General features: G+C 35.6%; 1 protein-coding gene across 2 annotated transcripts in view; it reads left to right on the top strand.

Annotated features, from left to right (window-relative positions):
- ap3b1a (adaptor related protein complex 3 subunit beta 1a) overlaps positions 1-25695 on the top strand; it is a 90701-nt gene that overhangs the window by 35012 nt on the left and 29994 nt on the right. For both annotated transcript variants that reach the window (XM_055180201.2, XM_055180200.2), the window contains exons 17-23: positions 423-553; positions 655-784; positions 1504-1660; positions 4803-4989; positions 6655-6697; positions 6775-6878; positions 23505-23733. In XM_055180201.2, coding sequence (XP_055036176.2) covers positions 423-553; positions 655-784; positions 1504-1660; positions 4803-4989; positions 6655-6697; positions 6775-6878; positions 23505-23733 — 981 coding nt within the window. The remainder of the gene's footprint in view (positions 1-422; positions 554-654; positions 785-1503; positions 1661-4802; positions 4990-6654; positions 6698-6774; positions 6879-23504; positions 23734-25695) is intronic.

Genomic DNA, 25695 nt, shown 5'->3' with positions numbered 1-25695 from the left:
CATTTCTAATATACGGGCAGTTAAGAGCCACTGCGTGCGTTTTTTGGTTGATATTCTGCAGATCACATCTCTCAGTCGGAGTGATTACGCGTTCATATAGGTTATTATGGGATGGAGGCAATGCAATGCGAGAAGGCCAGATATGAATGCCATGGCATTTCTGCCAGTTTAATGTCAATTACTGAGCCGCTTCTGAATGCCTCAGAGGACACTTATTGCTTTTTTGTTTATTATGACAAAGAAGTACAGTTTTAGCCAGAATTGCAAACCCGTCAGTTTTTTCGTTTTGCCTCGACTTTTCATTTTGGATTGGTAAGCAGATGTGTACAGGTGTTTTTTTCAACCACCATGACGCAATGTAGTGTTTAATGACCAAGTATAAATTTCAGCTAAATGAAACAAATATTTATCTGTTTTCTCAGATCGGGATCGCTATCAGCTCGGCACGCTGTCTCATACTCTCAACGCTCAGGCCACCGGGTACCTGGAGCTCTCTGATTGGCCGGCTGTCGCTCCTGACCCATCAGTGAGAAATGTAGAGATTGTGGAACCGGTGAGCCCACCTCCCAATTCGAATATTATCTTGTTTTATTCTTAGCCATTGAGTGCTCAGTCTTGAATGATTATGACATCATTTCCTGTTCCTGTATGCAGGTGAAGGAGGCAGGAGCGCCGGCCGTCGGTAAAGCCAAACCTAAAAAATCAGATAAGTTTTATTCTGATGATGAAGAAGAGGAGGAAGAAGAGGAAGGTAGCAGCAGTGAGGATAGCAGCAGTAGTGAAGGTCAGATATGCGTCATGGTTTTTGTCCTAGTTTTATTTAGGATATGTGTACGTGTGTAGCTGGATATATGGAAATATTTTTGTAAATCAAGGTACATTTACATTACATACTGTACAACAGGGGTCTTCAACTACTTTTCTTCGAGGGCCAGATTTTAAAATTGTAAATATGACGCGGGCCAAACTTTTACCCCTATTTTTACTTTTGATATATTTTTTACTTTTACCATATATGTGTGTGTGGTGTTGTCGTTTTTGTTACTTTTGTTGTAGTATATTTGAAAAAAAAAACATATTAAAAACATGCATTTTTCAAACAAAAAAAAATGGAAATTTAAAAGCCTTTTAATTACTGAAAACTCATATTTTCTTTATTAATATTTAAAAACAATTGCAGTTTAACATGTAAGAGCCAAATGTTAATAGTAAAAGTGTAAGAGATCAACACTCCTAAACATATTTTGTTTATAACTGTTTACTTTCATTAATTGTTACATGTCAACTACTCACAACATATAGCCAGTCTTCTCCTAATGACTAAAATTGCACTACATGTTTTCTTTTTTAATATTTTATAGCTATATAGGTTAAACAGCCTTGCCATTGTCAGATGCTTTAATCTAAACCGATTTACAGTGCATTCCAGCTATACATTTGGGATTAGCGTATCAACTTTATCAACTGTTGTACTTAAGTGAATGAGTTTGTGTGTCCCCGTAGAATCAGGAAGTGAATCTGAGAGCGAGGAGAACAGCGACGATTCCAACAAGAGCTCCAGCGAATCAGAGAAAAGCTCCAGCGAATCAGATTCGGACAAGAAGAAGAAAACCCTAAAAAATAAAAAACTACAACAACAGAAAGCAGCGAGCAAAGACAGGTATCACTCTCATTTTTATCTGAACCAGTCACAAAGAGCCTGTTTACACTTGGCATTAACATGCGTTTTCATTGATCGAATCACAAGTGGACGACGTTAATGCCAGGTGTAAATATTGTTCAAAACTTTTGACATCGTCCACTTTCGACCACTTTCAACCACATTCAGAGGTAGTCGAAAACCCTTTCGATCGGATTGCTTTTATAGTGTAAACGCACATGTGGTTCGAACAGCCACGCATCCGCCTTCTCTCCACCCATTTATCTAATCTGAGGTACTGAACACAATGTTTTACGTCTTTTCTGACTTCTGGCGTGAACACACGGTGAACAGCGCTTTCTTGATAAAACTAAAGCAGCTGATCTCCGCAGTTTCATTTTGCAGGTGTGTGAAAGTTGCACGATCTTATTTCATCAATTGCGCTGAAAATTCAGTGAAAGCTTTAACATATGCATGTACAAAACACTGTTCAGCATGCTTACAGCGGACTCCGACATAATATTAGTTTGCGTCCATATAAACTCATAATTTCTCCCGCTCGCGTTTGAATGACAGCAGAGAGACTCGTCCACCGTCTCGACAGACCACCAAGTATTCAGGACAGAAGCAGTCGAAAGTGGACAAAAGAGACGTATTTAAATAGCAAGTGTAAACGTGATGTGTCTCTCTCGCCCACTTGTGATCCGATCGACGAAAACACATCTTAATACCAAGTGTACAGCCCCAAAGTTACATTTGGTTCAGCAAGTGTGCTTTAGAAATATCAGACACAGCGTTAGTGAAATTGTTTGTCCTTCAGACTTCACGTTAAAAAATGCATTTTAAATAAATAAATCGCCTTGAAATGAAAATTGTCATCATTTTCTCACTTTTATAGATGCATTGCTCTGCATGCGAGCACTTAATCGGGATCAAACGTGTTTTCAAACAGCCCTTGAATGATAATAACAAAATGACTGGTTTGAAATCAAGCACTTACTACTAACATTACATGCTGGTGTAGATTTTAAAGTGTTTGCGTGCACAACCATATAATCAGATTGTATGTTTGTTTAGCGTTTTGTGATTGTGTGTGTGTAAATAAGGGTGTATAAGTGATTCTGCACATATAGAGCTGGCTTTTTATATACGTGCAGGAGGTAAACAGTGTGTGTGTTGAGTGTGTGTCTGTGTAAGTGTGTATGCCGCAGCATAAAACGTGACTAATAAAATGTGGCATCAATAATCTCGCTGACCATCTGTTCATCTAAACACACACACACACAGCACACATACACAAATTCTGATGTGTTTTGTGCAGCGTTGTTGTTGTTGAACCTGCAGCTTTCATTCGAGGCTGTAATTCAACAGCTTACATGAGCAAAACGTATGCACACACACACACGCGCACACACACAAACGCACACACAATGACATTCTCTCATTAACAAACTGACTTTAATGCTGCATGTGAATTGTGCACAGTTTAGTTAAATGCTGTGTTTGTGTGCGAGTGTGTGTTTTTACATGTGTGTGTATGTGTGTGCGCTTGTGTGCGTGTTCTGCTTGTACACAGCAAATGATATCCGAAGGCCAAATTAATGCATTTAATCATTTTACAATTAGACACTGGTTCCACTCCTAATTTAGGCCATCCCATCTCTTGCTCCGTCTGTTTCTTACTGTTAATATTTCCCTTTTGGTTTTTAAACACTGAAATGTGCAGATTTTTGTGGACTTTGTTTGCATTACAAGATCTGTGCGTGGTGATTTACATTTACGCATTTGGCAGATGCTTTTATCCAAAGCGACTTACAGGGAATTCAGTCTATACATTTTATCTTTATTTGTCCTCCCTTACTGTGCGTTCACACCAGACGCGGAAGAGGCGGCAAGCGCGGGTGATTTACATGTAAAGTCAATGCAAAGACGCAAATGGGCATCCTGTGGCGCGGCAAGCGCAGATAGCGCGCCTTGCGTGAATTGAGCGTGGCCGTATAATCCATGCAAGTTAAAAAATCTGAACTTTGGTTCCACTCCTAATTTAGGCCATCCCATCTCTTACTCCGTCTGTTTTTCACTGTAAATTTTTCCCTTTTGGTTTTTAAACAAGTTTGCAGATTGACTTTGTTTGCATTATAAGATCTGTGCGTGGTGATTTTCATTTATGCATTTGGCAGATGCTTTTATCCAAAGTGACTTACAGGGAATTCAGTCCACACCAGACGCGGAAGAGGCAGCAATCGTGAGTGATTTACATGTTAAGTCAATGTAAAGACGCGTATAGGCGTCCTGTGGCGTGGCACGGATGGCACATTCCGCGCAAATTTAGCGTTAACAAAATCTCAAACTTTGCGCGTTAACCAATCAGGAGCTTGCTCTAGCAGTGACGTGATTACAGGAAGCGAGCGGAAAACAAAAAGCAATTTAGTACAATCATCATCGCTACACGAGACATCTTCGTACTTTTACAGTAATTAAAAGGATCTTGTTTGGAAGAAAGTGTGTGAGGAGGTATATAAGCCCATCCCATGACGTGAATTTATGCGCAAGCAAACTCGAAATGTTCAAACGTCCAACTACGCGCGAATAGCGTGTCTGTGGGGACGCACAGTTAGAATCAAACCCATTCACTATTTCTTCAGAAAATAATAATTTAGGGTTGCCAAAAGATTAATTGTGATTAATCACATACAAAATAAGTTTGTGTTTGCATAATATATATGTGTGTGTACTGTTTGTGTAGATTATGTATATATAAATATACGCATACATGTATGAATTTATAGGTATATTTATTATTTATATTTATAAATTAAAATATATAAATAAACATGTAAATGTTTTTTAAATACATACAGTGCACACACATAAATTATGCAAAAAACTTTTATTTTGAATGCGATTAATCGCAATTAATTTTTTGACAGCCCTAGAATAATTACAAATTGACAAGTTTTTACAGATATGACATTATGCATTTGGCAGATGCTTTTATCCAAATTACTTGTTGTAGTGCATTACAAGTACAGTATACATTTTATCAGTTTATGTGTTCCCTGGGTATGAACTGATGACCTATTATTGCTCTATTAGCAAAACAGGCTTTCTACATGAGGTGAGATTTTAATGTTAAATCTGTTTGTCTGTGTGATTTCGACAGAGCGCAGAAGAATGGAAAAGCTAAGGTTGAATCCAGATCAGAAAGTGAATCAGGCTCTGAGAATTCCTCCTCAGAGAGCTCCTATGAATCCGGATCAGAATCCGAATCGGAACCAGATTCGGACTCTGGAACAGATCAGAAGAAAAAAGCCAAGTATGAACCTGTCAAATCCAAACCAGTCACAAAGGTAAGAATCACATATAGTCTAGACTAGAGGGTGTAAGGAAACGCCGTTTTGTGCATTGCACAAATAATACTTTAACTCTTTCCCCGCCAGGTTTTAAAAAAAATAGCTACACTGCAAAAAATGATTTTCAAGAAAAAATTCTTAGTATTTTTGTCTTGTTTTCAGTAAAAATATCTAAAAATTCTTAAATTAAGATGCTTTTTCTTGATGAGCACAACGACCCAAGAAAATAAGTCTAGTTTTTAGGCCAAAAATATCAAATTTAAGTGATTATGTGCATAAAACAAGCAAAAAAATCTGCCAATGGGGTAAGCAAAAAAATCTTGAACATTTTTCTTAAACACTAAATTCAAGAAAAATTCAAGAAAAATTTGCTTACCTGATTGGCAGATTTTTTTGCTTGTTTTATGCACATAATCACATAAATTTGATTTTTTTTTTGTCTAAAAACTAGACTTATTTTCTTGGGTCGCTTTGCTCATCAAGGAAAAGCAACTTAATGTAAGAATTTTTAGATATTTTTACTGAAAACAAGACAAAAATACTAAGAAAATGTTTTCTTGAAAATCTTTTTTTGCAGTGTAGCCAGCGCCAGCATTTTCATGATTTTCACAAAAGTTTAATGCCTTCCAAAAAATGTTCTTCTTTAAATGAAGAGTTTGGTTCCAAAACGCGATAAACGCCATTTCAGTATTATATCAGGTCAGTATTTAAAAGTAAATTCTTAATTTTACGCAATATCCGCAGTGTTATTCTGTCATCTTTTCACAGCAATGACTGTGTCATCAATAAAACAAAGTAAGTGTTTTGATTAATGCCATGTTTTTGATTACCAATGTTTATTTTTTATCAGTGTATACCACTATTTAACTAAATGAATGTAACATGGCAAAGATGAATGCACATTTATACATTGATTGAATAGATTTATAGCATTTTGAAAAAAACTTGTCATGGATTTATTGCATTTTGTGGAAAAATAATTCGTTTTTATAATAAATATTTGAAAATCAAGTTATGGGTTTGAAATTTTTATGTTTTTATAACCTAAAGATACTATGTGAAAGTTTGTAACAGAAAATAGTGGTTTTCATCTTGTCTCTTTCTTGGTATAGAAAACACGTTTTACCGAAATTTGTCAAAATGGATTTATTGCGTTTTGGAACCAAACTCTTCAAATATATGAACATACAATATATCAAATGAAACAACAGACCCTCTGCTTTAAAAAAATAGTTTTCTTTTTTCACCTCTTAAATTTTGAGCAAAAAACTAAAATAATTACATTTTTGTGAAGGACTTTTGATGGAGATCAGATTCAGAGCGATCCTCAAAACATACACGGACATACAGCTGTTCGCCCTAAGGCGATACTTCAAGGTTTTATAAGTTGCGGAAAAATGACACCTGGTGGACAACCAGGATAACCTGGTGGATAGCGGTATTAAGGATTGCCGAAAATACTCGTCATTGGGAAGGAAGCGTTTTCTCTTAATTGACGAGTTAACTCGTCAATGGCGGGGAAAGAGTTAAAAAAATGTCAGTGATGTTACTTGTGTAGAAAGTAGTGATTTTTATGAGATAACACTTTAGTTTTATTATGTAATGCCAATCTTAAAAAAATGGCTAATATCATAATACTTTCATTTTTGTGTATGTCTGCAGGTTGAGCAAAAAACAGAAGTTTCTCTCCTTGATCTTGATGATTGTAAGTTCATCACTCTCTCTTTCATTACACGTGTTGTTTTTGTGTTATGTTGTATGATTGTATTGTTGTGTTTACAGTTTTACCCGCACCAGTGACCAAACCCAAAAGCCCCATTCTCTCTCCCAGTTTACTGTCCGACCTGCAGGGGCTCTCCATCACACCCAGTGGATCCGCCTTACAGGTGCGTGTACGTGCGTCCTCATCCCTGACCTTTGGTGTTGACATCACTTCCTCTCCAGACGTCATTTGTGTCCATATTGATCTCTTTTCTGCACATCAAGACTTTATGTCGCATCTTTGTGTAATATAGATTTTTCCTTATTGCTTTCTTTCTCTCAGTATCCGTTTTTTTTCCTTCTGTGTGTGTTGTCATTGTTTGTGATTGTTGACCTTTTACAGTATGACGGCTGCTTCCTCTCCCGTGAGGCTCCTGGTTTAGGGAGGGAGGGATGTTAGGAGAGAACAGTCAGAGAGAGAGAGACACGTCTGTGATGAATGATGCATGTAGGGTCATTTCGTCACAAATACTATGTCTTTCTGCTTTAAGGATTGACACATGAAATATCCCAGTGGCCGACAGACAACCCCCAAACACTCATACACACTCCACACATGTGTGTCTGTAGACCTTCACTACTGTCATTGCAAAAATGATCCCTGGTGGTACTTGGACCTTGATATTTAATTTGTTTTTGTAAGATTCACAAATGTAACTTTAATGCTGCATACAGAGATAATGTTTAAGGTGAATTTAGTGTTATAAATTGGGCACTGACAAACAGCCCTGTGCCTTTTAAGCAATAAGCAACATCATGCAAGCGTTTTTTGTTTGCTGAGAAAAAGTCTTGCTAACATCATACTGAAAGTTATTTGGTATGTTTCGCAGCTATATGTAACCGTTAAATGACTAAACGTTACTTATAGCTTTGCGTATGGTTTGCAAAATATCGAAACTAGTGAAATATCGTAGACAACCCTATGGAAAGATGTATATTGAAATAGTTGAATTTTTATTATTTTAATTTTTCCAAAGGATCACGAATATGTGTTTGTGTGTGCTCTGATAAAAAAAGTGAAACGTATGTTTGTTATATGATTTTCAGTATTTAAATACAATTAAATAAGTTCAAATAGATTTTAGAAACAACGTTTTATTGTATTGCTTATCGTTTAGCGCAATTTACCAAGTTATCGCACATTGATTTCTTCCCATAACACTGCATATTTGATGTTAATCTGAAGTACTTATAGAGTAGTATTACATCCCTCATATCTCAGAAGAATCTTTAGTTTTATCAGATTTATAAAAGACATATCAGCTTTACCGATTCGTTCCGATAACATACAAAAAATTCAGAAGGAGGAGTTACGAGCTGCGGGAGGAGCGAGTCCGAGTCAACACTCTATACAACACTGACTGGATAACTTATAATTCACTACATGTTCGTGTCGTTTATATAATATGCACTTGCGCGCCTGTTTCCAACATAACACAGAAGTTACTTACCGCATGCAACTTATGACCCGGTTGGGACTTTTCAATGAAATCCAGCGTTAAACAAACACACATGCAAAACTCAGGATAAACAAACTATATCCATTGTTTCCATAAAGCTGGCTTTCTTCTCCTTATATCCAAAAACACGCTTCTTTCGTGCGATAATTGAGTCATAATATAAAACAAAGCTGGCGCGTGAAGTGATGCCTGTGAGTTAGCGTCCTCGGCTCTCGCTTTCCCGCCGATTGACGTGATTTTCTTGATTTTCAGCTGGCCGCTTTGGTTGCTATTATACTACTGCTCTTATACTCTGTCTTTGTACAATGTGCCGGTTGGTTGTCGTGGTATTTGTCCCACCCCTCCTTCACTTTGATTGGACGGTTGAGTGAAAAGTGGCATTAGTGAGCTGAGCGTTTTGCCCCAGTTTGAATTTTTTTCAACTCTGGGCGCTCTGCGTGAAAAAATAAAAGAAAAGTGCGGCACTTTTATTGGAAACAATTTAAAACGTATGCCGGCCGCCGGCCAAACACCTTGGTGTAGACACTCCCTAATACTTAAAATCTCCAGTACAAAATGCCATGAAGAATACCCATAAGCCCTTGCATCTGAATATCGTGCACTGCAAAAAATAAAATTTTTACTTAGTATTTTTGTTTTGTAAATTCTTAAATTAGGATGCATTTTCTTGATGAGAAAAACTATCTAAAAAAAATGCACTGCAAAAAATGATTTTCAAGAAAAAAAATCTTTGTAATTTTTGTCTTGTTTTCAATAAAAATATATATAAAAAAATTAAATTAAGATTTAAAATTAAGCTTTTTCTTGATGAGCAAAACGACCCAAGAAAATAAGTCTAGTTTTTAGACAAAAAAAAATATTTAAGTGATTTTGTGCATAAAACAAGCACAAAAAATCTGCCAATGCGTAAGCAAAATTTTCTTGAATTTTTCTTGAATTTAGTGTTTAAGGAAAATGTTCAAGATTTTTTTGTTTACCCCATACTTACTTAAATTTGATATTTTCAAGAAAAAAATTCTTAGTATTTTTGTCTTGTTTTCAGAAACATTATCTAAAATTTCTTAAATTTAAATGCTTTTTCTTGATGAGAAAAACGACCCAATAAAATAAGTCTAGTTTTTAGACCAAAAAATATCAAATTTAAGTGATTTTTGTGCATAAAACAAGCAAAAATTGGGTAAGCAAAAAAATCTTGAACATTTTTCTTAAACACTTAATTCAAGAAAAATTCATACTTTTGGTCTAAAAGACTTATTTTCTTATTGATTGCTCATCAAGAAAAAGCATCTTAATTTAATAATTTTTTTATATTTTTATTGAAAACAAGAAAAAAATATTTTTGCAGTGTGGGGTAAAAAAAACTTTTTTTAAACACTTAATTCAAGAAAAAATGTCTTGCTCCATTGGCAGATTTATTTATTTATTTTTGGCGTGTTTTAGCACTTAAATTGTATATTTTTGTCTAAACCTAGACTTATTTTCTTAGTTAATTAAGCTCATTAAGAAAATACATCTTGATTTAAGAATTCTTAGATATACTGAAAAAAGACAAAAAAATACTAAGTAAGGAAGTCATTATTTTTGCAGTGTCTTATTTAAGCTTGATCACAGATTAAGAATTAAGGGGTATCTTTAATAGCTGTTAATAAAAGGTTTTAGATCATCTTTTGTTATAGGTATAATAGTATAGTTTTCTGTGAAGTCACCATTTATGTGATTGTTTGCTTTGGTAAACGCAAACCCAGTTTAACACCTCATTCAAACCATCACCGTGATTAAACTCTGGTTGTCGGTAATGCACAATCCTTCATTCCCCGAAGTCCGAAAACTTTGTAACTTTTTACAGGTCTCAACCTCCATCTGTCAGAATTCCTATTTTCCAGCTGTCCATCATTCAGGGGTCGCCCCGGTGACCTGTATCACGGTGTTGGGGGGCTGAAGTCGGGATGGGGTGGTGTCAGCATCGAGGCTTTGATTGACAGGTTAGTCAGGACGGGGCCGCCGCACAGCTAGAAGCTGTTAGGCACAGGTCATTAGAATACTACCCACGAGCCTCAGTGGGCAAGCTAATCAGAGTTGAAATAAAGGGTGAGATTGAGGGAGAGAAAAGAAGCTTATTTAAAGTCAATGCTATGCATAAATACATTACAGACCGCTATAATCTTAGTCACGGTGGATAACCCTCATCTCTCTCTCTCTCTCTATCTCTCTCGCGTGCGCACATACATGCATTCAAAGGTTGTCGTTTATTATGTGTCGCGTCACACATCTGATCTTTTTTAGCCGTCTGGGTGTGTGCGCGCACATGCAGATGTATGAAAATATATTCATTTGACTTCACACTGTGTGTATGTGTGTGTGCGCTACGGATACAGATGAAATAACTGTGTGTGAAATAGAGAGACACTCCAATGCATTCTGGGACGGTTAGCGGCGGTATTTAGCTGATCCGGGGGTCAGCGTGCGAGCTATCTGCCGAGGCTTCTCCCGTCTCTAATAACATTTTGACGTGCGGATCTGCTCTGAAATACTGTTTAAGCGTGCGCTCGGGGGAGCCGCCTGATAACTTTTCATTCATAATTAGCGCGGGGCGAATGGGGGGCGTACGTGGGGCGTTGGAGGGAAATTGAACTGTCAGTGTAGGGCGAGCGGGGGGCGAACGAGGGCGAGAGCAGGGCTGAGCGCAGGGTGGGGGGCGTTTGACCCCATCACAATCCGGGGGCCGCGTCATAATTTGTTCATTTGGTGCCCATCAGCCGGTCGCCGTTGCCGCGGTGACCCCGTTCCTCTCGGAGCACGCTCAGTGCCGTCCTCATTATGACTCAGCAGCCAGGTAGAAACGCACACGGGGACGCGGCCTCGTGCTGTCAATCACGTGCACCTTCAGTGTTGTTCACATACAAAGTGTCCCACGCACAGTGAGCCTAATTTGTGTATTTGATATGCATGACGATTGTGTTTGTCCAATTTAAAAGAAAGTTTAGTCTTTAATTTGATTCATTTACATTACCTACCTTTGCAATTCCATACAGCAACGTATTTCTGCACTATGTGGACACGAATGATACAGCTCAAACCGTGTGGGTTGTTTTGTACAGTATTTGGCAGACAAAATAATGTCACTGCATTTAAGAATGGACCTGAGCCAAGCGACCACTTCGCAATGTGCTGAAAACCACTTATAGGTTGATTATAGTGATGTCCTGGCAACATCCTAGCTTGTTTTGGGCAGTATTTTCAGAAATTGTGACATTCTAATTGGTTAATATAATGTTGTTTTACCTGTGTGACAATGGTTGACGAAAATGTCCCTTTAGAAGCCAAGATTGTTTAAAAAGCAATGTGCAATATTGTGCAAATGTCTTAGGCCATCACCAGCTTTGTAATTTATCATTAGCTTTATTAACTATCCATATACATTTTTGGGTTTCTTTATGAAGATACAAACAGGAAATATGTAGGCAAGTATTTATTGTGACCTCTTTTGGAACTAAACACATCTTGAACTCTTTTGAGGAGACTGAAGTCATTTTTTTATTTCATTTTGGTTCCTGCTATTGCTTGAGTTTAAGAAGAGCTCACATTAAATACTTCACACTTATTATTTTCTTCTGTTTTTAATACTGCATGGGCCATTACACCGAATCTGTACTATATGCACGTTGTAACTCATAAAAATTGAAGTTCATTTTTTATCTTTTTAACACTAAGAGGCGGTTTTCCGGACAGGGCTTATCCTAGTCCCAGACTAAAATGCACGTTCGAGCTGCCTTCATTTAACAACATCTTGCACTGACATATCTTAACATATTTCAGTGCCATTGTTTTGTCTCAAGATGCACACCAGTAATGATTTTTTGTAAGGTTTGTTGGTAAAACTACTATGTCCTAATATAACTAAGGCCTAGTCCAGGCTTAACCTAAACCATGTTTGGAAAACCACCCCTAAATCTAATACATATTTACTTTTCAAATGATTATTGGTCAATCTCCGGTAGTTTATTTTACAGTAGCATAGATTAAACAAATGCATGAAATATAGATGCATGAAATATAGCTGCATTAAATATCTGCTAATAGCATCAAGACACTGAGCAAATTCTACTGATTTACCAATTTTTTTATAATCTGATCACATAAATGAAAAAATAAAGGAAACACGACAGAACATTAAGATTGCCATTCACAGTCATAGTATTAATATCACAAAATACGGTATACAGAAAAGAAAATGAGAAAAGTAACTTTTAGTCTTCACATGGTTTTAAAAAGATCCAGATGATGTCACTTCTTCTTAAAAATGTGACTTGTGGAATATTCCTAGTTATACCACTTGCCTGTTGAATGCTTTATTCTGATTGGCTGAAAAATGTTCCATGGGTGTTGATTATTTTTTGGTAAACCGCACACCTAACCTTTTAAATGTCTTAAAATAACCACCAGAGCAATGTTTGTGGTATAAGTGGAATAATTGACTCTGGTCCTCTGAATTGTTTGAAAATAATGCACACCCGCGGTTAGGGACGGGACGGTAAAAAAAAATCATATCATGATTATAGTGACCAAAGTTATCAATATTATTTATCATGGTTTTGTTAAATGAGATGGAAATGTTCAAAAAGAACTGATACACACACTGAAAACATTTGAACATAAAACATTGAAAATAATTCTGTCTAATAAGTTTACCGTGAATGAATACAATACATTATTCCTTAAATGCCTTCTTGTGCAAAAAACTATGTTGCATGAGCGCCTGCGTCAAACTGATTCTGGCTGGACAGGATTTACAGCAAGTTTTCAAAATCACGGTAATCAAACACAGTTGTAGTGATAATTACATTTTAAACGATAATACTAACTGTCAGGAAATTTTATCGTGGTTAATCCCTTCCCCCGGTGTAACGGCACGACACTGGGTGTGCATTATTTTCTTATAATTCAATGGCCTGTCGTCAATTATTCCTTACTTATTACACGGCTCTCTGGAATGCTTGATTCTGATTGGTCAGTTGAGACATTTGCAGGTTCCTTCTTTTCAAATAATAACCGCTCCAAAGTAATAACGCATAGCCGGTACTACTTGTATGTTTTAAATCCCTCCGCACCAACAAAGATTACTGTTTGGCGCCATCTTGTGACAAACACTGGACAACCACAATTAAGAATGGAAAATTTTGACATTCATTTTAACATGTACGGAAAAAACAAAACATTTAAACAGTAGATAGAAGAACGAAAACGACAAGACACAGAGAGCTTACTGAGACTGAACTTGACAAAATAGAGCATGACAGCTACGAAGCCAACACTCACAAAAATACAGAATGGGCATTAAAACTTCTCAAAGACTGGCTAAAAGAGAAAAAAATGGAGACAGACAAGTTTGAAGCAGAGGATCTTAAGGTATTATGATCATTTTATGCATCTGTGCAAAGTTTCACGGAAGGATAAGAATGTTAATTTAAAACAAATAAACCAATAAAATGTTTCAAATTCATATTCATGTCCAGTTTTTTCTTATGTGGCTTCGCGTCGGGTCCTGATCACACTGTCGGGGCTTATTTCCCGATAACTACCGGCTGCCTCTACATTATCCCTTACTTATATCACAGGTCTGTTGAATGCTGTAATCTGATTGGTTGAGAAATATTCCATGGGTATGCATTATTTTTTGATAACCGCATACCTAACTTGTCAAATGTCTTAAATATAGGCATCAGAGCAATGTTTGTGGTAACCATGGTACAATAGGAATAATTGACTCCAGTCCTTTGAATTATTTGAAAATAACTCGCGTCGTGCTACATTACCACCTTGGGTGTGCATTATTTTCTTATAATTCAATGGCCCGTCTATTATTCCTTACATATTCAGAGGGGGTATCGTGTTAGGTAACAGGACTGAGTGAAATCCTGGAGACATAACTAAAATGTGCATTTTATCTAAAATATTATGGCATTTTCAATGGTAAAAGGTGGAATGGACTCACACAAAAATGCACAAAAATAAAGATATCTGAAGAATTTCATGCTTTATATTTAAATGTAAAGTATAGAGATAAAAATTTTGTTTCTTTTAGTGTTATAATGTATGTAGTTGTTATTAATGTTTTAAATTATATGGTTTAAATTTGGTATTAGATTAATATGTAGGACACTTTGCTTAATAATAAGTTAGTTTTCTTGCATTTTTACACACATAATGTCCAGGGCACATAAATGGCACAGATTCAGTGGATACTTCTTGTATTTTCTGGATGTAGCTACACTGAAAAAAATGATTCGTTGAATTTGATCAATTTTTTTGGGGTAGGTGGTTGCAATTAATTTATTTAGGCTACATTTAAACAAAAAAGATTAGTAACGTAAAATAAAATATAGGTGAATTGATTGCAACCACTTGCCTTGGAGGGATTGATTGGATTCAATTAATCATTTTTTTCAGTGTATATAAAGAGATTTATAAATAATTATGTGTCACCCTGGACCACGAAAGCCATCATAAGGGTCAATTTGTTAAATTGAGATTAATACGTCTGAAAGCTGAATAAATAAGCTTTCCATTTAATGTATGGTTTGTTAGGATAGGACAATTTTTTTTAAGAAATCTGGAATCTGTGGGTGCAAAAAATGAGAAAATTGCCAAATAAAGCAACACATATTACTAATGATAAATACTTTTTTTATATATTTACAGGAGGAAGTTAACAAAATATATTTACTTAATTTCCTAATGATTTTTGGCATACAAAATTAACAATTATCTAACACAGTGGCCTAAGACTTTTGCATGGTACTCTATATTGATAGCACAATAGCTTTATGCAATATGAAACATGTATTAGGAGTTGTGCATTTTTAAGTATGCATGTGTACAGTTTGTGATATTGTTGTTGCAAAGTATATTAAACAGAAGAAACACAAAAATTTCATTACGCTTATTTCGAATCCTTCACCATAAATCACAGCATATGACAGAATCAATGCAAAACACACACACATGCCAGCATTGCTCCAAATGACTTTTTCTCTCAAGCCACCAGACGGACAGCATGTACTTATAAGTCTTATAAACAAATGAATTAGATTTCAAACAGAAATAGAAAATAGATTTTTAATTCTGTCTGCTGCATGTCCTGCTGTCCTCTGCATATCCTTTCATTCTTTCCCACTTGGCTCGCTCTCTCCATCCCGTCCGGCCGATGTGTTTTGCATCTGTCAGCAGGTTTGGGGCGGCGACTGGACGGAGAGGATGCTGTGAGATACGGGGATGTGAAGGTGACTAGAGCGGGTTGTCATCCATCACTGAGGTTTCCGTTAAGCTCATCTATAATAGAGCCCCTCAATCAAGCCCCCCTTCACGCCGTAGAGACGTTTCCCAGCGCGTGTGAGCGTTAGACGGCTCGGTCAAGGTTACTCCTTTCCGTCGATTATTTACTCTTGCACCGCCCAGCGGAGTTGAGCGCTTTATAGGGCACAAGGTGTGTGTTGTATTGGTGATCATAAGCGATGTTGTGTTGTATATTGGGTTGTCCGGTCGTTGAGTACACAGACAAGAACGGTTATGGTGAAACCGTAGATGCGACCTGTGGGTGGGTGCGTGCGTGGTAAATTTAACTGCTGGAGGTGCCGTAAACGTTACGACTACTTTTATCAACACAGACTAGCTTGACGCATCCAAAGCACGCCGATAAATTTACACACAATGTGTGTGTTTGTTTTTGGAGCGCTTACTACATCATCTAGAGATGTATTATACACAACCGCTTAATATAACACCACTGTTTCAGATCTATGAAGTACTTATTAAAAAAAAATGGTCTTTTTTGGTTTTGTTGCCTATTAGCGATCTGTGCTCGCCAAATTTTTTTTTTACAATTTTTTTACACATTTTTTTTATACATTTGCCCAAGAGGATTTTTCTCTGGTTCCTTTTCGCTATTTCAGTGACCCTAATTTTTTTGTTATTTTTGTGAAAAAAAGGGTGAAATTTACAGTAAGTTAATATTTGTTTTTATTTTTAACTGCATTAGCTAATATGAACTAATAATGAACGATACCATTTATTAATCTTTGTTAATGTTAGTTAATGCCAAATACAGTTGTTCATGTTAGTTCATTAGTACATTTTTAATTTTATAATTTGTAAGTAAATGTTTAAATGAACATATGCATGCATTAACTAATGTTAACAAACACATTTTGTATTAAATATTTTTTATTTATTTGATTTACCTTTAAACCGCAAAAAGAGTGTAATGCCCGGATCTCACTTCACACATTTTACACCTTCTGGAGATTTTAGCCCCAAAATCAGAGCATAGACATATTGCATGTTAAATCATGCAATTTCTTATTGGGCATAAGATTTGCTTGAGTAGATTACATACAAAGTCAATGCAAAGACGCGATCAGACCCGTCCTCGCGCGGGGCGATGCGAATGGCGCGAATTAGGCAGCGCGATTGCAGCGAAAACACGCGCTATTCGCCTCAAACTCGCCTTCGCGCATTTTGAAAATATTCAACTCAAGCGAAAAATTTGCATGACACAAAGTTAAATCCTGCGAGTAATCCAGAGCGAGCAACGCGATGCTACACATTTGGTGTGTACGTAGCATTAGGGTGTGTTTGTGACCCCGGACCCAAAACCAATAATAATTTTGTGAAATTAAGATTTATACTTCATCTGAAAGCAGAATAAGTACATTTTCCATTGATGTGTGATTTTATCAAGCCCCTAAGGTGACATTGGAGTAAAAAATCTAAAGTTTAGTTGCATGTGCTCACGTGAAACCTTCGTGTGCAGAATTTTTTTTTTAAAAGTTTAGTTTCGCGCTTACGTCCAACTTTTGTAGTAGTTTCATGTGCGCACACGATAGTTTCACGTGCGCACGCGAAACTAAACTTTTTATTTAATTTTTGCTCCATGTCCCCTTAGGGGCTCCCTAGATTTTGTTGGGATAGGACAATATTTGGCTGAGAAACAACAATTTGGAAATCTGGAATCTGAGGGTGCAAAAAATCTAAATATTGAGAAATTGCCTTTAAAGGAAAACACCACATTTTTTTATATTTTACAATGTTGTTACCTCAACTTAGATGAATTAATACAAACCTATCTTTTTTCAATGTGTGCACTTAATTTTTGTACAACACGTCGTAAATTTGTTAGCATTTAGCCTAGCCCCATTCATTCCTTAGGATCCAAACCGGTATGAATTTAGAAGCCACGCTTTTTTTCCGTATTTAAGGACTGTTACATCAGTAGTTACACGAGTAAGTATGGTGGCACAAAATAAAATGTATAAAATAAAACAAGAACCATTTTGTATGGCGGAAGAGCACTTAGTTTGCAGCACTTCGACCTCGGCACGCAGTAACATCATCACTCCTGACTACTCCCTCTTTTACTCAAACTTCAATCAATATTACTGCGCCACCATATTTATAGTGAAACTACTCATGTAAATGGGGAAAACATGGGAGTGTTTGGTGGCTTCTGGATTCATCCCTGTTTGGATCCTATGGAATGAATGGGGCTAGGCTAAATGCTAACACATTCATGACGTGCTGTACAAAGATTAAGTGCACGCATTGAATAAAGATAGGTATGTATTAACTCATCTAAGCTGAGGTGAGAACATAATAAAATATTGAAAAACTGGTGTTTTCCTTTAAAGTTGTCCAAATAAAGTCCTTAACAATACATCGGTTTTTATATTTACGGTAGGAATTTAACAAAAAATATTTATGAAACATGATCTTTACATAATTTCCTAATGATTTTTGGCATTAAAAAAAATCCTTTTCACCCATACAATGTTTTGTATGCTATTGCTACAAATATACCCGTGCGACTTATGACTGGTTTTGTCGTCCAGTGTCACATTTTAAGTTTCCACTGCAATATTTTAGTTGATGATAAATCATCTGCCAGTGCAGAATCCCAGTATCCGTTTGCAGATGGAATCCACAGCTCAGAGGGATTTGCTGGTGTAGAAGATAAAGCCGCAGCCAATAAATAAATAGCAGGCAGAAATGTCATTCCTGTCCAGGTGTTCGGCGGTGCCGTGTAGAGCCAGAAAACTGCCATCAGCCAGCGATCTGTTCTGCTGTCACACGATGTAGAGAGAATCCAGAGATTCAGAGTTAATGCATTGAGACGTCAGAGGTCCTTCCACACTCGTCATATCTTCGGCAGACACTGTCACACCACACTATTCAGGCATGACGCTTGCCTTTGCTTTTTTGGGGGACGTAACGGCGATTTTCTTGAGGCGATGTGAGAAGTGGTCATGTTTTTGATTAGGGATATATGCAGTGATGTGCATGTACTGTAGCTGATGTGACAGGGGAAAAAACATAGGCAAACCCAACGAAAGTCATTTTAGTGATGTACATAAACTCAAAGAACATTCTGCGAAAATATAAGCTTGATTTAATATTGACTGAGTAAGGTCATGTCAAAGATTAAAACCAAAGCGAAATCAATTATTGAAGTCAAACTTGGAAAAATTTTAATTTGAGACTTTCACAGACAGGGTGACATTTTATTTACGACCGTAACCGATTAGACAATATAAATGTATAGTGTTTTTACATGTTTTTTATCTAAACAGGTGCTTTTAGTTAAATTGTCCATCCAAATAATAGATAGCTATATGTGATAATGGCAATATGTGACCATGGACCATTCATGCACTGCAAAAAATGACTTCCTTACTTAGTATTTTAAAAATATCTAAATGAAGATGCTTTTTCTTGATAATAAGTCTAGTTTTTAGACCAAAATATCAAATTTAAGTGATTTTGTGCATAAAACAAGCAAAAAAATCTGCCAATGGGGTAAGCACATTTTTCTTTAATTTTTCTTGAATTTAGTGTTTAAGAAAAATGTTCAAGATTTTTTTGCTTACCCCATTGGCAGATTTTTTTTGCTTCTTTTATGCAGAAAATCACTTAAATTTGATATTTTTGGTCTAAAAACTAAACTTATTTTCTTGGGTCGTTTTGCTCATCAAGAAAAAGCATGTTATTTTAAGAATTTTTAGATATTTTTACTGAAAACAAGACAAAAATACGATTTTTTTTCTTAAAAATATTTTTTTGCAGTGCATAGACCACAAAACCATTCACTGCAAAAAATTACTTTCTTACTTAGTTTTTTTTTGTCTTATTTTCAGTAGAAATATCTAAAAATTCTTAAATTAAGATGCTTTTTTCTTGAAGAAAATAAGTCTAGTTTTTAGACGAAAAAATATACAATTTAAGTGAATTTGTGCTTAAAACAAGCAAAAAATATCTGCCAATGGGGTTCTTTAACACTTAATTTAAGCAAAAATTTCTCGCACAAAATTTTTCTCACATTTTCTTAGCTCATTTTGCTCATCAAGAAAATACATCTTTATTTAAGAATTCTTAGATATTTCTACTGAAAACAAGACAAAAATACTAAGTTAGAAAGTCATTTTTTGCAGTGTAAGGGTAATTTTTTTATATTGAGATTCATACCATATCATCCGAAAGTTGAATAAATAAGCGTTACGTTGATGTATGGTTTGTTAGGATAGGACATTATTTGCCGTGATACAACAACTTGAAAATCTGGAATATGAGGGTGCCAAAAATCAAAATATTGAGCGCATCACCTTTAAACTTGTCCAAATGAAGTCCTTGGCAACACACATAACTAATGATGATAAATTAATTTTTTATATATTTATGGTAGGAAATTTACAAAATATTTTCATTGTACTTGATATTTATTTAATATCCTAATGATTTTTGGCATAACATTTTTGTATATTTTTGAACATACAATATTGTTGGCCTTTTGCAACTTAAGACTGGTTTTGTGGTTCAGGGTCACATAATTTTAAAATCTTACAAAGAATAAGAATGACATTAATATCTAATATTATCTGCTTCCATCGACCTCATTCATTCAATATAAACCAATATAATCATATAAAAAAGCTTTTCATCTTGAAAATCGTAATATGAGCTGAATAAATGATACGCTGCGTTTGTGGATAAACATGCGGTTAGGAATGGCGTCTGTGTTTATATGATCATGTGAATGCATGAATGCATGTGTGAAAGAGTGTGACCACATCTGTGTGTGTGTCACAGTATAATGGATGTCATGCTAGAATAGTGTCTGGATGAATGATCTCATGTACACACCTACCGGTACAGGCACACATTGAAGTACATGCACCCTTGTTAGTGCTGTTTGCTAAGGCGAGCATCACTATTACTGTTGCTAATATTCAGGATTAAGGGTTTGCAAAGTCTTTAATTTTAAATATTAAACTATTAAACTCATGAAGCTCAATTGATAGAGCAACGGGGTCACACATGCATGATAAAATGTGTAGCTTGTATGTACCATAAGTCGCTTTGGATAAAAGCATCTGCCAAATGCATGAATGTCAAATATACATTTATCTAGTGTTGTTTATGATATGGGCACGAAGGATGCATCACGTTCTGTAGATGGTTAAGGACGTGCAAGAAGACTGCATGTAGAAACCGTCCAGTGCATCCTAGGATTAAATAGCAACAGCCTGTTCTTCCCGAACTTCTGTAATATTTTCCATTATGAAATTTCTTACACAGCATTAAGATCAATCCAGCGTTACTCTAATGTTATAGAGGCATTTAACTAAGGTTTCTCTAATGTTTTACTGATGTGCTTATAATGAAAATAGCCTTAACTCGCTGTCTGTGTCTCATCCCACGGCTGCTATGAAAGAGATTTTACATTAAGGATGAAAAGTTAAAAAGGTCGTTTATTAGAAGGAAATGGGCAGATGTTGGACTTAATTTATATGTGTGTTTGAGAGAGAGTGGATATGGATTATTATGCGTGTTTTGTGTCAGCATTATAATACATTTTATAGTATAAAGGTGATGTGGGTAATTTCTATCACCAGTGTGTTTTTTTCCAATTATTTGCAAAAATAAGAATGAAAAATGAATTCTGTACAGGTTTCGCTGGTTTACCATGTCTGCTATTGATCAGACAAAAAAGATAACAAACCTGCACAAATTTTGCCAGGTTGGGATGCAGAGATACTCAAATAAATAATGTTCATATAGCACCACATTGGTTAACCATCCACGAAAATCAATTGGTTTACTTTTAGTTTAGATATTATCATAGGACAGGAGAATACTTTAACATAAACTGGCAAAGCTAGACCTTAAATTTTTAAGACCAACTCAACCCATCAATATACTACTAACCCGGTCTCACGGAGATGCGTATAAATAGCACAAAGTGTGAAAACTCGTGCAATAGAATTTGGCGTGCATATGAAAACGCTGCATCTTTTTTTGTCAATTCACACTGCAAAAAATGATTTTCAAGAAAAAAAATCGTAGTATTTTTGTCTTGTTTTTAGTAAAATATAAAAAAATTCTTACATTTAAGATGCTTTTTCTTGATGAGCGAAACAACCCAAGAAAATAAGTCTAGTTTTAAGACCAATCATATCAAATTTAAGTGATTTTGTGCATAAAACAAGCTTAAAAAAAATCTGGCAATGGGGTAAGCAAAAAAATCTTGAACAATTTTCTTAAACACAAAATTCAAGAAAAATTTGCAGATTTTTTTGCTTTTAATGCACAAAATTACTTACATTTGATATTTTTGGTATAAAATCTAGACTTACTTTTTTAGGTAGTTTTGCTCATCAACAAAAAACATCTTAATTTAAGAATTTTTGATATTTTTACTGAAAACAAGACAACAATACTAAGAATTTTTTTTTCTTGAAAATCTTTTTTTTTTTTTTTTGCAGTGAATGTGTTGGTTTCTCTTTTTTTTTACCATTGTCGCTTGTGTTCAGGGTTAGCACAACTTTTTGTTACATAAAAATGACATCCTAGCCCAAACCCCAACTCCAAGAGACCATGGCTTAAAAATAGACAAAAACATGAAGAAATCTGTACATTAAATAACTTCCTACACGGCAAAAAAATTATTTTCAAGAAAAAAAATCGTAGTATTTTTGTGTTGTTTTCAGTAAAAATATCTAAAAATTCCTAAATTAAGAGGCTTTTTCTTGATGAGCAAAACGACCCAACAAAATAAGTCTAGTTTTTAGACCAAAAATATCAAATTTAAGTGATTTTGTGCATAAAACAAGAAAAAAAATCTGGCAATGGGGTAAGCAAAAAAATCTTGAACAATTTTCTTAAACACAAAATTCAAGAAAAATTTGCAGATTTTTTTGCTTTTAATCACAAAATTACTTACATTTGATATTTTTGGTATAAAGACTTTTTTAGGTAGTTTTGCTCATCACGAAAAACCATCTTAATTTAAGAATTTTTTGATATTTTTACTGAAAACAAGACAACAATACTAAGAATTTTTTTTCTTGAAAATCGTTTTTTTTTTGCAGTGAATGTGTTGGTTTCTCTTTTTTTTACCATTGTCGCTTGTGTTCAGGGTTAGAACAACTTTTTGTTACATAAAAAGTGACATCCTAGCCCAAACCCCAGCTCCAAGAGACCATGGCTTAAAAATAGACAAAAACAAGAAGAAACCTGTACATTAAATAACTTTCTACATGGCAAAAAAATTATTTTCAAGAAAAAAAATCTTAGTATTTTTGTCTTGTTTTCAGTAAAAATATCTAAAAATTCCCAAATTAAGATGCCCCCTCCCGATGAGCAAAACGACCCAACAAAATAAATCTAGTTTTTAGACCAAAAAAATATAAAATTTAAGTGATTTTGTGCACAAAACAAACAAAAAAATCTGCCAATGGGGTACGCAAAAAAAATCTTGAACATTTTTCTTAAAACACTAAATTCAAGAAAAAAATTTTTTCTTGTTTTATGCACAAAATCATATTCTTGGGTCTTTTTGCTCATCAAGAAAAAGCATCTTAATTTAAGACTTTTTAGATATTTTTGCTAAAAACAAGACAAAAATACTAAGAAATTTTTTTCTTGAAAATCCTTTTTTGCAGTGTAAAGCAAATCTCAAATCTAACCCTAAACCCAAGCGAACATAGTTTTAAAAACCATTGGAATTTGGCGTATGTATTGCACGAGTTTTCACACTTTGTGCTATTTATACACATCTACATGAGACTGGGTAGCTCCTACAGTTCTACAGATTACCCAGAAGACCCTGCAGCTGTTTTTTAATTACTATTTTCGCTTCAATACATTTTCATTAATTGTCCACCAAACGCAGGTGTTCCCCTCTTTATCTCTGCGTATTCTGCCTGTCAGTTTGACGCCATGCGTACGTGTTTTCCCCCACAGGCCAGTTCTCCCGTGTTCGTGCCGGAAACCTCCCATGAGCTCCTCCACAGGATGACTGGTAAAGGTCTGTCCGCCCAGTACCGCTTCACCCGGCAGCCTTGTATCTATGGCAACAGCATGGTATCCCTGCAACTGACGCTAAGCAACAATAGTGACCAAGCCCTCGAGAACATCCACATCTCAGAGCAGAGTTCCACTGGACAGGACATCCATCGCTTCAACACGATCGGTGAGCGGGTCAATCGATTGAAGGTGTACATTTCCTTGTACTTTTTTGTCTGTGTTTTGGGTAATCATCCAATCATTAAAGAGGTCCTCCTTTACACCTTCAAGTTTTAAAGTAAAATAAAAAATCCCAATTTATTCACCCTCACGCCATCCCAGATGGATATGACTTACTTCTGTTCAACACAAATGGATAATTTTTTATTAAGTGCCGTCATGTTATCGTCTTAAATGGGAGCCATATATCTTCATATGGCAAAGCTCCAAAAAGCACATACATCCATCTTTAAAGTAATCCAAATGACTCTACTGAGTTATTATATGTCTTCTGAAGCGAAACAATAAGTTTGTCAGGAAAAAAGATTAAAGGATTAGTCAATTTTCTTAAAAGAAATCCAGATAATTTACTCACCACCATTTCATACACAATGTTGATGTCGCTCTTTGTTCAGTCGAGAAGAAATTATGTTTTTTGAGGAAAACATTCCAGGATTTTTCACATTTTAATGGACCCCAACACTTAACAGTTTTAATGCAGTTTAAAATTGCAATTTCAACGGACTCGAAACGATCTCAAACAAGGCATAAGGGTCTTATCTAGCGAAACGATTAAGAAAAAGAAAAAATATGCACTTTTAAACCACAACTTCTCTTCTTCCAACGGCTTTGTGATGAGCCAGCGTGACCTAACGTAATTGCGTAATGGCAGGGCCGGCCCTGGCCAATTTGCTGCCCTAGGCAATATTTCACCTGGTGCCCTTTAGAATCACAATTGTGTTCCAATCATTTTGTTCATAAACTTACACGGAAACAAACTGCACAGATTTGTCTTGTTTTCTTTATTTAGAAAATATTTTGGAAACACACACAAACACACGCACACGAACACATACACACACAATACCCTGTTACTCAGGCATTTGATCTTGACATTGTTAAAATCTTGTCTTTTTTACATGTTTTAACACTGTACCTTTAGCTTAAAATATTTAATTGTGTACAAGAAAACAGCTGTTATTAATGAATTATTAGTAGCATGTTGTAGTGTCTCGGGAGATCGTGCTCATCGTTAAATAGCTCTGTGGCTACACTGCACTGAAGCGGCAGTTCAAAACACAAACCCAGAATTCAGCGAACGTCAAAAACAAGAAAAAAACAATAAGGCCAAGACGCGGGATCTAAATTACGTTACACGGACCATGTATAAATTTCAATGTTTCTGGACAGAAATACCAACTTTGTCTGGTATCAATAAGCTGCACACCGGAGCGCCGGCTGCTCCCCGCGGTGCCGAAGACACGTAATGGCACATATACACAGACATCTACGTGCAATCTACTGGAAAGCGGAGGAGTCATTAGTTGGGTTAGTAAAATAACTAAATTACAGCTTTAAAATAGAAGAAAAATTTTTTTTTTTGTAAAGAGATATTTTTTTTAAGTTTAAAAGTGCAGAACTCTTCTCAAGGGGAAGAAAGCTATACTTTTCCCCTTACGTGCAACCTATCGGAAAGCGCAGATGAGTTAGTTGGGTTAGTAAAATAATGAAATTATAGATTTAAGTACAAAATAGTATTCATATAAAGAGAAATATTGAAATAAAAAGTGCAGAACTCTTCTTAAGTGGAAGTAATAAAGTAAAATAACGAATAATAATTATATAATAACGAATAATAGTTTCCAGTAGGTTGCACGTAAATATCTGTGCTGCCACCAGTACTCCAGTCAGAGCGGGTCTTCAGCACCGCGGCCAGCACTCCAATGCGCAGCTTATTAATACCAAACAAAGTGAACAAGTTGGTATTTCTGTGCAGAAACATTGAAATTTAAACATGGTCTATGTAACATTATGTAAATTCCGCGTCTCTGTCTGATTTTTGTTTCCGTTTTCTTGTTCTTGACGTTCGCTGAATTCTGGGTTTATATTTTAAACTGCCGCTTCAGTGCAGTATAGCCACAGAGCTATT

This window comes from Misgurnus anguillicaudatus, chromosome 9 (genome assembly GCF_027580225.2).
Source record: "Misgurnus anguillicaudatus chromosome 9, ASM2758022v2, whole genome shotgun sequence".
Lineage (NCBI taxonomy): Eukaryota > Metazoa > Chordata > Actinopteri > Cypriniformes > Cobitidae > Misgurnus > Misgurnus anguillicaudatus.
Note: the sequence above shows the minus strand (reverse complement) of the source record. Positions and strands in the feature narration are given on the sequence as shown.